The sequence below is a fragment of the Dryobates pubescens genome, chromosome 1 (assembly GCF_014839835.1).
Source record: "Dryobates pubescens isolate bDryPub1 chromosome 1, bDryPub1.pri, whole genome shotgun sequence".
In the NCBI taxonomy this organism is placed as follows: Eukaryota; Metazoa; Chordata; class Aves; order Piciformes; family Picidae; genus Dryobates; species Dryobates pubescens.
In genome coordinates this window covers 52,254,647-52,270,964 of record NC_071612.1, presented here as the reverse complement: position 1 = coordinate 52,270,964, position 16,318 = coordinate 52,254,647, and the positions used below count along the sequence as shown (strand labels likewise).

Here is a 16,318-nt window from a genome sequence, read left to right as displayed (position 1 = left end):
CACGTTTACTCATACAAACATTAATACTTATTTCTAAGCAAACCAAATAACAGTGCTTAAGTTGCTTTGCTAGAGCCATCTATATGCTGGTAGCAAGTAAAAAATGTAAGGTGCCTGTATTGGTGTGCTTTTATAAGAGTTATGTATTTTTGTTTAATACTTTTTTGCAGAGCTGACTCTTCCTAGTAATGCAAATAGAATATTTCAATTAATTAATAGGAGTTTGTTTCCAAAATCCCCTTTTTGGTAAGATCTATTCAGATTCCATACATCTAGAAGTATCATTATTATAAATGCTGTATGAACAGTTAAATCTTGTTGTCAGGTTATTTATGCTTTAAATAGATGACACAGAGGGGAAAGGATAATTCACCCCCATACTACAATAGTACTTCCATTACTATTCCCTTCTGAATGGAGAAGGAAAGAGTTGAAAGATTAAATGAGACTTTAAATACCTCTTTTAAATCTTTTAAAACACTTCCTGTATTTCTCTATTAATTTTGTTAAAGTTTAGGGATGTAGTGCATCAAATGGAAAGCAAAAAACTACTGTAGTCCCACTAATATTTCAGCTAACGGGCAGTCCATTTCTGAAGAATATTTGTGTGCCTGGTCATGTTAGAATATGAAAGACCAGAAGTCAAGGGTAATAGAGAATCTTCTTATGGCTTATCATAGAATAGTTTGGGTTGGAAGGGACCTTTAAATATTATCTAGTCCAGCTCCCCTGCCATGACCAGCGACACCTTCAACTAGACCAGGTTTCTCAGAGCCTTGGCCAACCTGGTATGAAATATTTCAAAGGATAGGGCACCAATCACCTGTCTCGGCAAACTGTTTTGGTGTTTCACCACCGTGACTGTGAAAGAAAATTCTTCCTTATATCCAGTCTGAACCTACCCTCTTTTATGTTAAAACCATTACCCCTTGTTTTGTCACAACAGGTTCTGCCATAAATAGGCTGTCCCCATCTTTTCTGATATGCCCCCTTCATGTACTGAAAGGCCAGGGAGGTGGTGGAGTCACCATCCCTGGAGGTGTTCAAGAGGGGATTGGACTTGGCACTTGGTGCTATGGTCTAATCATGAGGTCTGTGGTGACAGGTTGGACTCGATGACCTTTGAGGTCTCTTCCAACCTTGGTGATACTGTGATATCTCCCCACAGCTTTTTTTTTTCTTCAGGCTGAAGAACCCCACCTCAGCTTTTCTTCATAGAAGAGGTGTTCCAGCCCTCTGATCATTTTTGTGGCCCTCCTCTGGACCCACTCCAACATGTTCATATCTGTCTTGTGCTGAGTACTCCAGAGCTGGAGTACTTATGGTGAGGTCTCACCAGAGCAGGGCAGAGCAGCAGAATTGCCTCCCTCAACTTGCTGGCCATGCTTCTTTTGATGCAGCCCTTTTTTTTTTTTTTTTAACTTAATTGTCCTTATACAAAATGAAAGACATAACATGTTTACTGTAGTATTTTATTTTATTTCTCCTTCCTCAGGTATCTTCCTTAACAGCCATTCCTATGGATAATATTGTCAGTCTCATGTCCCACGGAGCACATTTCATCTAAACTGTCAATCTATTAGCAGACTTATAGGCTCTAACAATATGATTAATCTTTGTTTTATTTTATTTGTATGCCATTTAAAATTCTCTCAAACACTTTCCAGAGAGGAACAGAACTTCCAAGATGAAAATATCCACAGGAGTTGAAGGGATGTTGCAGCTATGCTTTGTATTTTAATGCTCTACATCTTGTTCTGAATGAGAGTCAGTTATCCTAGGTTTATCATATGACCTTTGGTGCCTTCCCCGTGGTCTACCAGGCTCCACTCCTATGTGTGCAGTAATAGCAAGCAGGAAGCAGGAATGTACTACAACTTAGATGACAGAGAATGTTAAGTCTAATGCTGTCTCTTTCATGGGTTAGTATGCAGCCAGATGAGTCCACTTAGATCAGCACTTTTGTAAACAGCAAATATGACACAAAGAATTCACATCTGCTTAGTCCTTTCTTTAGTCTTTCCTGCTCAGCTCTGTCCTAATAAAACTGCGTGAGGAAGGAAAACTTGTTCCCAACTTGTGCACAGGAGGCCTTAGCTGTAAGATGCTGTTAGAAAATTTTCTGATAGCCAAAATATTAGACAAATCCATCAGAAGTGGAAACCTTGCTGTGCATCTTGCACGCTAAACAAGTAAAAGCCACTATCTAGAAGGCAGTCAGGACTGTAGCAGAGTGCATCTTTGTTTATTCGCATGTATGATTTGTTACTGTCTTTTATTGTACCAGACAATGTACTGGTATTGGAAAGAGTTGTGCAGTTGACTTCTCCTGCAATATTAGATAAACTTTTTTTTTAATAATGCAGTATATGAGCCATATGTATGCTATTGGTTGCCACATAGTGTCAAAAGCTAGCTTCCTCAATGTAGAGGATTTATTACTTAGGAGTTTAATAAGCAGGCAAGCAACAGTTTCACTTGAGAAGCAGTTTATATTTATTAAGAGTTGAAGTTCTCCCCTGAGAAATAATCAGAAACAGGAGCATTTCTGCTGGTTCCTTCTGGAGAAATGTTTTGAATGCTAATGTGTAAGCTATGGAGGAGGGGTGTATTTTGCAATATTATTTCCCTTGTGATTGTTTTGGCTGAGGAAAAGCTTAAACTAGTATGTCACGTTTTTCTAGACAGTGTTCAGAAATAGCTGCATAGGAGCTCATTTCATTATAGTATATTGAAATAGATTTCAAGTAAGTGGTTAAAATGAGAGAAAGAAAATCTTTTGTAATTTAGATATCAGATCTTTAGAGCAGCAATTTTCCTCTCCTTGGTATAATGTCTTGCTACTTAATTAATCATGAACAAATTACTGTCCCTCAACTATACTGATTTTCCCCCTTGAGTTTCTGCTTTTTGTTTTGTGTCACAGTTGTGAAAAGGTGTATCAACATCATACTGGTTGGTGCTCAAAGTGATAATATATATACTCTTGACTTGGAAAACTAGTTTTCTAGGTCTAAGTTCCTAGTTCTGTATAATCTGGTCCTCTCATGTCACACCTTGTTAGTGGATGTTAAACTCTGAATATGTACTCAAGTGCTTTACTGACTCCATTTCTCAAGTATGTCTCAAGTATACATTGAAGAGTGATACTTGTATTATTTACCCAGTATTATAGTAGAGGAAGAAAGTTATTGCAGAGAGAAAGCATTTCTGATGATCCAAAGTTTAAGCAGTTCCTTTAAGGTTCTTTAAAATTGAACCAGAAACTTTACCAAGGTAACCTCATAAGGGTTTAAAACGTGGACATAGAACTGAGGTGTTGACCTTTATGTGTGTAGTAGTTCTGGAGAAAGCAGACTGCTCCATTTTAGTTCTTACAAATGTGATTCTGTCTCCATCAACACTTAAAATTCCATGTGTAGATGCATTACCTGCAATTGCCTACTTTGGCCCAAAAGATCCATCTCTGAATACACCTTTAAAAGTGGCTTTTATCTTCTATTCTATTCTAGATGGGATCCTATTGATTAAAATCTGTCTCTTCATGGTTGCTCTTTTTCTACAACTTATCCTACAGTTTGGTGAGCCGACCAGAATGCCAAATTCAGGAAAATTTTGTGAGCTCAAGCATAATTCCTACCTTCATGAAAGTACACAAAAGGCAGGATAGGAAACAGTGTTCCACATCAGCCCATTTTAAAATCAAAAGTCTTGTGGAGGATCTAAAAGCAGGACTAGGAGAGAAAAGAAAAGTATCTGGGAAGTGTTAAGATGCCTTCAGGAACAGAGCCTTAGGGGTAAATAATTTTGCAATGAAACTTTGTCATTAGACTGAATGTTTTAAGGTAGATGAACCTTCCTGAATTTTTCAAACTGAAACACCTGTTAAATAAATCCCTATCCATATACATATATTTAAAGGAAAATCCACTGATTTCTAAGTCTGATTACTGAGTCATCCATGATGATCTGTTTTAGCAGTATAGAAACTTTTTTTTACTTTTTTCAGAACAGCAGCAGGCAAGCTTGATTTTTAAGAGCAGTAGAAACTGGAAATTCCTTTGTGCTCTCAAGTCAGCTTTTCTATAGCCATATTCATCAATTTCATTTTTTTCAGTGCTCAGTTTTAGCTTTACTTTTTTTTTTTAAGAACAGTACTTAATAACACTAAGTCTCATTTCATATTAAGAAGTATGCCCAATTGCCTGGCCACATATATCATAAGCCCGTGGTATGACCCATAGCAGATGAACAGGAAAAAATGTGGTTGCTGAATGCAACTCAAATCTTCAGCATAGCCAAGAGGCCTGTCAGTTTCTGAATTTCCCATCCATGTCTATATGCAAGTCTGCATATACTTCACAGGAAAAACAAAAGTGAGGTCTGAGCTCTGGCTACAGGAATAATCAACTCAGCCTATAATTGATAACCCTTTTTCCAACTAACACTTTAGGAAGATACAAACTGCCTGATACAGGCAGCTGTTTTTAGCAATCATCTTTTCAATGTTGTTGCCCAGGATGTCAAGTTATCAGATAAAGATAAAATATCATGACTTTCAAGGCATTGCTGAAGCTGAGTATTGTGTTCCTTTTTCCTAGAATTGAATGTATGCTATAGGAATTAAAAAATTGATTTGAACAACTTAATCTGGAATCTGTTCACTTCTTGGTTGTATAAGCATTGCAGACCACTTAAACTTTATTCTTTTGATCTAGAATATCATTAAAATTCCTCAGCAGAAATATTTCCTGGCAATCACTGTAAAGGATTTATTGGCCTGAATATTGTGTGTGCTGTAGGTATAATGTTTCACAAGAAAACTCCTATCTCTAAATGCTTTGAGACTGACAGTGGGATGTGGGTTTTTAGCAGGCTAATGATTTTTAAAATGAAGCTGACAATAACTTCTAAGTAATACTTCAATAGCATAGGTACTATACCCACTGGAGCAATTTCCATGATGCAGCATTTTGTTGTGGTGGCTGAGCTCAGCAGCTGCTGTATCTTTCCTGCTATATGATTTATTAATTTTTTTCCCTCTTAGGATTTGATACCAGCATTTTGCCAATTTGCAAAGACTCCCTTGGCTGGATGTTTAACAGGCTTGATACAAACTATGACCTGCTGTTGGACCAGTCAGAGCTTGGAAGCATTTACCTTGACAAGAATGAGCCATGCACTAGGGCGTTCTTCAATTCTTGTGACACATACAAGGACAGTTTGATATCTAACAATGAGTGGTGCTACTGCTTCCAAAGACAGCAAGGTAAAAGATGAGAACAACCTGCATATGCGTGTGTATGACTGACCTTTTTGTAGAGCTTTATATTATTTTTTATTGTACTAGGATTACAGTGAACTACAAGCTCTTAAATGCTGTACCTTTAATTTGTGTTAAGGTTTTTGACCTGTTGTGAATACCTAAAATGAAGCAAAAAGAAAAAGATTTTAAAAAAACAGAACAACAAAAGGCTTGCTAGAAATTCAAGGATTCTAAAGAGTGAAACAGCAGCTAATGCTTTTACAGTAATATTATTTCTCATACCAACTTCCATTTATGCAGGAAGAGAGACCAAAATAAAGAAAAAGAATTGTGTAAATTATTTCTTTACCCATCTACTTTGGCTGAATTATAGAATTATTTTTTTTTTATTGCTGAAGTAGAGCATCTTAATATTCTGTTTTGTGAGCCTATTAAAAGAACTGAATTAACATTATGGATGACATTTCTGGTCATTTGGACCTAGAACCATTTGATTTGTACTACCTAGATAAATCTCCCCTAATGCCCTGATGTGATTTGGTTAAATAAACAAACAGAACCCATAAGCATTATTTCCCTGAGGATCATGTAGCAATTTTTTATCTAAGAGAGACATAATTTAATCACACTGATCTCTGAGGTCTTTTCCAACCTCATTGAGTCTATGATTCTAGTCTATGATTCTAGTTGCAATGAATCAAAGAATTTACTCATTAAATATTGGCAGCACTGGACTGAATTGCCCCCTCATTTTTCCTGTTAACATGAGGGAGATTTTCAAAGGGATAATAAATAGCAAACAGGGCCCAAATTTCTACTGCTCTAGAGAAGCGAAGCCTGATTTAGTGGAGAGTTTGCAAAGTCAATTCAGTGTTTCTGAAAATCTCACTTGTGCCCCTAAAACTCCTGTAATAAATTTCCATTATTGTTTGTTTGACTGACTTCTGTGGAAATAAAAGTTTATTATTTCACATCTGCCAGTTGTAAATTGGAACAAAAATAAAGCTGTACTTCTGTAGATAGATATTAAATAGAATACTTCTTGTCTTTGTAACTTCATAGTTTAAAAGTTAATGTTTAATCTTTCAAGACACCATTTGTTTTATAGTAGAAGAATATTTCGCTAAGAGTGTGCTGCTAACAAAATTAGTAAATGACAAATTACCCATCCCAGAAGTAAGTAGAAGAACATAACATGCTTTGTTTAATTGTCTTTAAAGAAATCTGCCACCACAATAATTTCAGCTTAATATATAAATACCCTTACTCTTTGGAAGGTAGCACAAATTTTTTCAGTTGGTGGAGAAAGTACAGCCTGTGTGGTCCAAAGGTCTTCTATCAATTGCCTCTTCTACCAATTCCATATAATATGTGTACAGCATAACCAGGGCATTAAGAAAGCACTTCCACAGATTAGTTTCAAGTAGTTCTTTATTCTAGTTTCAAGTAGTTCTTTATTCTGTATGCTATAAATACTGTTTGTCTAAAGGGTAGTATCATGAAGACTGATCTAAACCTACTGAATTATATTAATGGTACCCAAAAATCTCAAAATCTGAGATCCAGCTTTCTGTGACACTAATTCTCTGCACAAAAAAATCCAACAACATCAAACTTCTCTTTTCTCTCACTGACTTTATGATGTCGTTGTGATAAGGTACTGATTTAAAATAGATTAGATGGTTTGTGATACCACAGTGTATTTGAACCAATAGTTAAAAGGATATGTCCTTTTTGGATGTATGAGGTGAAATCTCAGTTGTTTCTTCTCAATCCTTACATATGCACTCCATCCAAATCTGTGCTGTCAGCAAATTTTGTATTCTTCTTTTTGAAGGTATAAGGAAGGAAAAAAAACCAGCAACTTATAGCCTTGTTTTGTCACATCTTAGTATTAGCTCTTGCACAACTGAGTCCTAATTCTCTAGTTATTAGTGACCCACTGAATTCTCTATTCATAATTTTCAGTGTTATGCTAAACCATGTAGTATGTTTTTGTTTCATTATATTTTACCTGATTGAACAATCTAAATGAGAGCTTTAACAAATCTTTTTCTATTAATAGCAAAAAGATGACTAGGTAGAGAAATGCAGTGGCTTCCTTTCTTTTTTTTTTTTTACTGAAATAAGTTGATGTTAACAGAATGCTTCAAGCCATATAGCACTGCTGTTGCTTAATAATGTTCAGTGTAATTTCAAAATTTAGTGACCAGTATTTATCATACTAGGATAGAAATTCCATTGTGCTTTTGAAAAACACATAGTATTTACTTGAGCCATTATCTGAGATGCCTATCTTGCTCTTTGGTCTTAGCTTCATAGTTCAAGACTGTCAGGAGGGGACAAGTACTTGCAACTCTTCCTTCTTTCTGCTGGAGGTCTCTGTTGATGCATTTCAGTACACTAGTCCTCTTACTGCACGTTACTCAGTATAAGCAACTTAGGAATTCTCGTCAGATCTTTTTGTGCTCAAAATAATGATCTTGTAGTAGTTGTTCACCTTGACTAATTCTTAAATGCTTATGTATGGCTCAGTGGTGTTTACTGCATGGTTTTCCTTGGTCTTATTCTGCTTTAGGTGTGGTTTAGTATTTCTGAAATAGATCCAAGATAATAGAAGGCATTTCTGCTATACTTCAAAATCTTCACTTTGGCAGTGCTCTCATGCAAGTCTTCCGGCATGCTTTGGTCACTATCGCCCTCTAGTTTCAACTATAATTCATGCAAGTGCCTCAGTGCACATCTTCAGAATTTATTTTCTTGTTTGTTTAACTGTAGCTTAGCACTTACATGCTGATCTAAATGCTGGAGCATTTGCAGTCTCACACTTGTTATAGTTTGAATGTTTTTCTGGCAGTACTTCATTATTATTACTGTCTTGGTTTTGTTCCATCATGGCTTTGGAGTAGGAGAGTATTCCCAATTATGCTGCAAATATTAATGCTTAGCACCTAAGTATTTACTGCAGGCCTCTGCATGGACCCATTAGTCCAGCACTTCTATAGATGCCTTTTTCTTACAGGATTTTCTGTCTGTCAAAGCTGGAAGACATCTTTATGATGCTAAAATCAGACCATCCTAGACAAGAATTAATTACCATGAGTCATATTTGTTGCATCAGTCTTTTCAGATTGCAGGAATTCAAGTATGTTTGTAGATGGTTCTAAAGGAAGATGTAATGTGCCTTAACACACAATTGAGGTCTTCAGAAAGATTTCTTCAAATTCTTCAATTAATTATAAAATTATTTGATTAATGCTTCAAATCCCTCACATCCAAGCCTTGGTTGTCCAAGAAAATTGTAATACTTGACCTCAAGCACAGGTAGCCACAAATCTTCAGTGGACCATATGCCAGAATCTAGAGGTTCTACCAAGTATTACCTACTTGATAGATGGAAAAAAATCACTATTTTGTTATTGAATGGAATGGAGAATCTGTGAAATATGGAGGATTACTGTGTGGTAGCAGCTCCTTGAGATGTGCCTCTTGTAAAAATCATAGATTCTCTTTGTAAGATCTACCAGTTTTATTCCCATTGCTCAGTTCATATACCTCTTTTTGGTAAAACAAAGCTTAAATGTACTAGCCTTGCAGCATCTCTTAACATCACTGAATATTGATGTCTCAAGGGCCAGTATTACTAACATGAAATATGTGCAGTATTCTGCAGTATTCTCAAAGTACATCAGTACTTTGAGCACTGAAGAACTATGGATGGCTGCTCTTAAGTGGTTCAATAATCACTCATAACAATGCAGTGATATTGTCAGAAAGAAATTCCTGACACATCTTCAGAAATAGATTAAGGATGAATGCAATTAGGTCTCTTATTTACATTCAGACTATTAGAAAGACTGATGTCAGATTCATTTCTATTTCAAAGAAAGCCATTACACTGATTTTTTTCATAAAGGAATTTTTTTCTCCTTGGCTCAAGAGTCCCAAAAGTTGTCCAGTTAAACTGCTTCTTTTATTTAAATAAGTTCAGGAATTTCAAAGGAAGCTTTTCCAGACTCAAGAACTAACTGGAAAAGGGAGGAAAGCATTATAATTTGGAGAGAGAGGAAAAAGGATATGCTGTGGATCAAAAGGAGTTGGTTGAACTTCTAGCCTGCCATTCTCTTTGACAGTTTTAAGCACCAGAGTGATTTAGTATTGTTAAGAGTTTTTGCTGCATTTATCCTGAGAAGCAAAATTTAAGTGTGAATCTTGAAGACCTAGCTTCTGAGAAGAAAAGAGTTTGGGGTAAGTAACTTTCTCATATTGCCTTATTAACATTTGGTTCATGGTATTCCTTTTTCTAATTATATCAACAAAGATCTGTAAATGAAGTGTGATTTGTTTGGGTTTGTGTTTTTTCTTTTTTTCTTGTAGTGCTCATGTGCACAACTCTGTGTTTCTAATTTAGGATGCTTTTTCATAGAACAAAATTAATGTATTTTTCCTCTCTGACTAGTTCTTCTCTTTCAACATATTCTTTGGAAGGTTTCTTCTGGTTTCTATTTACACTGTTAGATAAGAGCTCATCAATAATATCAAGACTTACTGGTATATTAAGACTATGCCAGACAAGAGTCTGAGTTCACCAGAAATGTGTTTTTGATCCTCAGTTTGTCTAGGCATTTGTCACCAGAGTTTGAACATTTCCATGAGGAATGCACCTCCACATACTAGGTCTTCCTGCCTATGCTCATTTGTGTGTCTTGGACTGCTCTCAACTGGCTAAAAGGATGAGCGCTCTTGGTTTCCTTTAGAAAGAATTCAGGAAAGACTGTTCTGGAGTATCACCACTCAAGTGGAGATTTTTGGCTACCCCTTGCCTTACATAATGCCTGGTTTATAGACTACATGTATGCTTCATCAGTTTTATTCATCTTTAAACTAGCTCAGAAGGTATTTTCTTTCTGTCTGTATAGGAAAAGTATGGTTTCCACAATATTTCAGAAGGGAGTCAGAGTTAATTACGTGGCAAAAGGATATTCTAAATAATCAGTCAGCTAAAAATAAAAACGTATGTAATATTAATAGAAAGTGTGATTTTAGTGAGCTATTATTGGAATATTGCCTTGGAATAAACTAAAGACACGTATGAGTAAACTGAATAATACTACCCTGATGCAGAATGAGAAATGCCTGTGTGTTAATAGTCCAATATAGCACACAATATCAGTGTTCAGAGATAAGAACTTTGCTGTCTTTGATTCTTTCACTTATTCAGCAGTAGTGTATAAACATTCATATCTTATTTCTTTCCTATGCATGAGGCAAACTGTGGCTTGCTTTTATAGACAGTAGAACAGTAAGTTATACAGAACTGGAGTAAGCTATAACTTTGAAGATTGGAAAAGTGAATTTTAATACCTATAACAGTTAAACTTGATGATCTTAAAGATCTCTTCCAACCAAAACAATTCTGTGATTCTATGATTCTGCCTCTTAGAGCCATCTAAAAAGTGGCCATTGTTTTTTAACTCAATTTGAACATTGGGCTTTTTACCATGGGATTCAGTCTTAAGTTGTTGCCGTTGAATCAGTCTTGCAGGCTTCAGTGGAGAAAATTCTTATTTTAGTACTGTAGTACATGAAATACGAAACATGAACATGACTTCTAATAGGACAAAAGGGAAAGAATTAAAAAACCCATTCTGTTTCTAATCAATCAATAAGTCAAGCTTCATAGTCACACTCCTGTTTCTGTAGACTGATAGAGTGTGATAGAGTCTAGCATTCCTCAATACTCCAAACCAGTGACTAGATGCTCACTTACAGTTCAGTTAGCTGGGAGTGGCCTTTCCACAAATCCACGGTGATGCTCTAATTCATCATTCTGAAGCTGAAGGAAGGTGCCATAGTAATTTCATGTCAGAGCTTATAATATGACTGCTAATGTAGGATGTGTGTGTTTGCTAAGATCAGTAGTTGAGAGTGACCTGAAAATGTAGGAAACTGTGAAAATGTAGTCATATACTTACTTTCCTAGATACAGTGTAATCTGTTTAACATTTTTTATGTGCTTTTAGACCCACCTTGCCAAACAGAACTCAGCAACATTCAGAAGCAGCAAGGAGGAAGGAAACTCCTAGGTGAGCCATAGATCATTCTTTTGACGGCTTTATTGCTTAACATAAATAACCCTAGTGAAACAGCAACATAAAATCAATATTAATCCAACAAAGATAGACTGCAGTAAATTTGAGCAACAAAATTTATGAAATTTTGGAAAGCTATTAAACTTAGCTTTATTACCTTACCTACCAAAGGATATTATGTCTCTTTTATTACCCTAATAGAAGGTACATTTTTTACAGTTATAGAGGGGACAATCCAAGGCATTCCTAAATTAGTATCTCTGCTGAGCCTTTACCTGTAATATTCCTTAAATAATTGAAATCTTTGTTGTAAATCAGTTTATATTGTATCAATACTACTGAAATGTAAAATCTTCATTTTACCATTAGCCACTGTATAAAAGCTGCAACGGAACACTCAAAGTAGGCAAAACTGTATTTCTGCTAAGCAGGTTTTCTTACCACTGCTGCAAGCTTCAAAATACTTTCATGTGGATTTTCTGTTCACTGTGGTTTGTCTACATTTTATTTTTCTTCCCAAATGTTTCATTCCAAATGAAAAACAATGGATTATTCTGCTTCAGACAAATCACTGCCTCACAAAATAAGTCCCTGATTGTGTCTTTTGTATTCTTGGTGAGGAGGAACCCTTTTGACTAGAGAATTAATTTGCCTAGGTATTTTGTTGATGAAATTGGTATGTTACACTGCAGTTGTTTTCTGTGGTGGGGTAATTAAATATTAATAGGTAACTAAATGGATTGTAAAATATGTAGTAAATAAATGTAGCCTCTAAGGCTTGTAGCAGATACTTTATTTGTCCTAGAAGGCTGGGCCCTTGTTATTCAGTCTTGTTTGCACTCCACTGATTATTGAACATCCCATTCAGAGGTGGGTGCTATATTTGAGCCTTTTCTCCAGAATACAGCAAAGATCTGGACTGAGACATCCAGGGAGAAAGGAATATGTATCAGGATCAATGAAAAATTTAAAGGTAGATTAGTCACTTCATTTCTTGAAATCAGTCCAAGGTGTGTTATTTTTGCTTCCGCATTTGATTCAGTCGATTTCTGCTTAACTGAATTGAGTAACTGTAAACCAGTCGATCGATGTAGAATCCAGATGAGAAAAGAGTGATCACATTGTGCTGTAATTGTTCCATTGGCCAAGAGGAAGTTTTTAATATTCTTTTTCAATGTTTATGTATCACAGGACAGTACGTGCCATTATGTGATGAAGATGGGTATTACAAACCAAGTCAGTGCCACGGAAGCGTAGGGCAGTGCTGGTGTGTGGACAGATATGGCAATGAGGTAACAGGGTCCAGAACAAATGGCGCAGCAGAATGCGGTAAGTTAAGGACCCTTTCTGGCATTTAGTTTAGAGGTGCTATTCCCTTTGATTACCTGTTGGATTAAATTTCTTCAGTAAGAGCAGATGTAGGACCCAACTATGTAGATTTTGAAGCAAAACAAAAAAGTATATAATTTGATGTAGTTGTTGCATTATATTTGTGCAACTCGCACCACTGTCGGCTGTTAATAGACCTCATATATGTGCTTGGCATAGTGTATATAAACTTAAGTAAAATTAAGTAGCTAGAGCAGTATTAGACAAAGCCCCAAAATGTCTGATGAAATCCCTTTGGGTAATTGGCATGCTAGTGATTTCAGTTTGACATTTTTTTTGGTTTATATTGAGGAAATTACCAAAAATACCTAGCACACTAAATCTCTCTTTTTTTTCCCTTCCCTGCAGAACTGTACAAGTTCCCAAGAATTCCCATATCACCCTTATTTGATGTCACAAATATACAGAATAGCATAAAACACTTTTCCTTTTTTTTAAAGAATAGTCTTGTATTACTCCTTTCCAGTTTGTCTGCAACAAAAAGAACATAGCCTGAACACCATATTTGGCATACAGGCTCAGGCCTATTGTCCACCTAATTCAAGATCCTCACTAGATAATTGGACAGTTTTAACTAGTTCAAGATAATGTATAAGAATTGAACAACAGATTGTATATGATTAGTAGTCTTTATTATCATCTCTTGAGTTGGGCCCAAAATATCTTTCTTTTGTTCCTGGCACTTATTGGAGTTCTACAAATCCATAAAATTTGTCTCCTTTTGCTCATATTGATAAATATCAACAAAGAATTTTTGTGGTATTTGTTTTATTTCTATAACACAGTGTGTAGTTTAAAATAAGTAATTGTCCTGAAACTATGTGTTCTGGTGTGCTATTTTTATGCTGTAGGTATATTGTGCTATAAATAGGTAGTGTCTCTTGGGTTTCTTTTCTGTAACTGTCATCATACCTTTATAGCGATTGATTTAGAGACTTCAGGTGATTTTGCCTCTGGCGATTTCCATGCATGGGCAGATGAGGAAGATGATGAAGATGAAATAATAAATGATGAAGATGAAGTTGAAGATGATGATGAAGATGAAGGAGATGATGACATTGATGATGATGATGGATATATTTGATGATATTAGATGGCCCATAAATGGTACCTTTCTAAATCAACAAGACGACATTTCATAAAATCCCTTTGCTCTCCAGGATCAAAAGGATTCTAACAAACAAGTATATTTTGTATGATAATTTCAAACATTGCAACTGGAGTCATAGATTTTTTTGTTAAATAAGAATAATTATATTATGTGCTTTTGAGTTTTTAAATTCCTCTGCACTGAAAAAAAAACACATTGGAAGTCCAGCCTGAAGAAAAAAATGTTAATGTGTTACTGAAAATATAAATGTACAAATGCACTGTAAAAACAACCAGGCTCTTTTAAAACCTCCAACAAATTTGTATTTGCCCTTACTGGAAACTGTGCATGTCCTCTTCATTGCACATACTGTAGCTTAACTTTAGTTCTGTCAGTGCTTTAGGCCCTGTGGGCTTTAAAAATTGTCCATTTAGTCAGAAGTGTGTTACAGAAGAAATAACTTGGAGCATGCGTAGAGTCTCGCCATCTTTAATTAAGCAAAGGTACGGAGGAAAACTGTCAGGAAGGAAAAGTAAAGCTAAGTCCTCCATTGTGTATGCATTTTTAGTTATGGTTTTTATTAGGAAATGGCTATGTTATTGGAAGGTTTTTTTCAAAAGCAGTAGTGTGGACAAGCATGAGTTCTGTAATTTTGAAGTTTTCTTGTCCTACCTTATTTTTTTGTTTGTTTGTTTCATATCAGTATATAGACTTTACCCAAAAACTGCTTCACCCTTTGTTGTTTCTCTGTATCTCTCTCTAAAAAGATTAGCGTGAAATATTTTACATGGGGAAAAAAAACTTGCTTACAATTTACCTTTGTACATGAGTATATTTTCAGAGTATTGGCACTTGCCCCAAAGTAGTTTTAAGTAACTGTAAAATGATACTTTTATTAATTCAGGAACAGTTTTGCATCTTTATCTTATTTCATGTTTTCTGCTACTAGTGCAGGAACTTAGAGAACGTATTGTAAAGGTGCCTTGCAAAATAGATATAGAGAGGTTTTAGCATGTATATCAGTATAAGATGTTAGACAATAGCTAAGCACACCCAGTTACCAAATTAATACCAGTATAGGTACTGCTGCTGGAATGAAGAAAATGGGTTATTTTGATTCCCCCCCCACCCCCATTGTTATGTAATTACCATGTGAACTGGATTATAATTATTGTGTAGAGTAACACTTCAGATTTAACTGTAGAGAAAATTACTTTAATCACTTTATGTTAGCATGTTAATTAATTGTGTAGACATTTTGGGACTCCACCGTCTTTGTTCATATCATTTCTACTGCTTTCTGTCCACAATAAAACTGACATGACCTGTTGTAATGTAATACTGGAGGTTGTATAGTTTAAATTTGGATCATGGTTTCCCATCATTAATTATAAGGAAAAAATTAGTTTCTTCTTTTAACTAATTTTTACACCTTAAAAAATAAATTTAATATTTATCCTATGTAATATTTAAAAGTAAAATGCATTTTGTTTTTTACTGTTTCTGTATAGTTTGCAAAATAAAGATTCTTGTAACTGACCTTTGAACATTATAGCCTATCATTTTGACTTTTTGCATAGTTTGAAATTTTGAAACAGGAAGAATTCATGTTTCAGATATATTTCACCTATTAAAATATGTATTCATTTGTATAAAGCCAATTATTAATGTTTTATTTCCAGTAAAGAATTTTTGACTAGTGAAAAACCCATAGGGAGCTTTTATTTTTTGGTATTTTTTCTTGCATTTTTGATAGCTTTGCTATGTACTTTTATGGCATTGTCTTCATTACAGTAAAGAAAGAGATTTCTTGTCAAACTCTGCCATAATTTGTGGGGCATATTTGTGTTATTTTCTTAAATAAAAGTAGTTAAGAATTTACCATTCTATTATAGTGGAATTTTATCAAAGAACAGTTTCATATGGCTGAAATAAACTGATATAAAGATTGATTTTAAATAAAGAAGCTAAAGAAAAAATGTTGACTGTATTGGCTGATGTAATAAGTACTGTTGTGAGATTTTTTTTCTGATGTCACAAATGGTCATTCGATGACAAAGGAAAAATTTCCTTAAAACTTGTGTTATTAGAAGAATTAAAAAACAGAAAAAGAATTCATAATGTGTGTAGCCTAATGGAATTGCAGTGTGGAGATCATTCTAAAATGAATGTCATGCAGAATAGTACAAAAGATATTTATATTCTTCCCTGAAATTTCCCACTACACAGAAAGAGGAGGGAATCATAGAATGGTAGAGGTTGGAAAGGACCTCTGGAGATCATTTAGTCTAACCCCCCTGCCAAAGCAAGGTCACCTCGAGCAGGCCATACAGGAATGCATGCAGGTATTTTGAAAGTCTTTAGAGGAGAAGACTCCACAACCTCTCTGGGCAGCCTGTTCCATTGCTCCATCACCCTTAGGGTAAAAACATTTTAACTCATGTTAAGGTGGAACTTCCTGTGTTCCAGTTTTTACCCATT

The 16,318-nt window shown here is 35.2% G+C and overlaps 1 protein-coding gene across 1 annotated transcript in view; it reads left to right on the top strand.

Moving 5' to 3' along the window:
- Positions 1-15,810, top strand: part of SPOCK3 (SPARC (osteonectin), cwcv and kazal like domains proteoglycan 3) — a 131,139-nt gene extending 115,329 nt beyond the window's left edge. Inside the window, exons 8-11 of the mRNA XM_054165908.1 lie at positions 5,048-5,269; positions 11,290-11,352; positions 12,550-12,687; positions 13,668-15,810. Of these exons, the coding sequence (XP_054021883.1) occupies positions 5,048-5,269; positions 11,290-11,352; positions 12,550-12,687; positions 13,668-13,831 (587 nt within the window). The 3' untranslated portion in view covers positions 13,832-15,810. The remainder of the gene's footprint in view (positions 1-5,047; positions 5,270-11,289; positions 11,353-12,549; positions 12,688-13,667) is intronic.
- Positions 15,811-16,318: the final 508 nt, after the last annotated feature.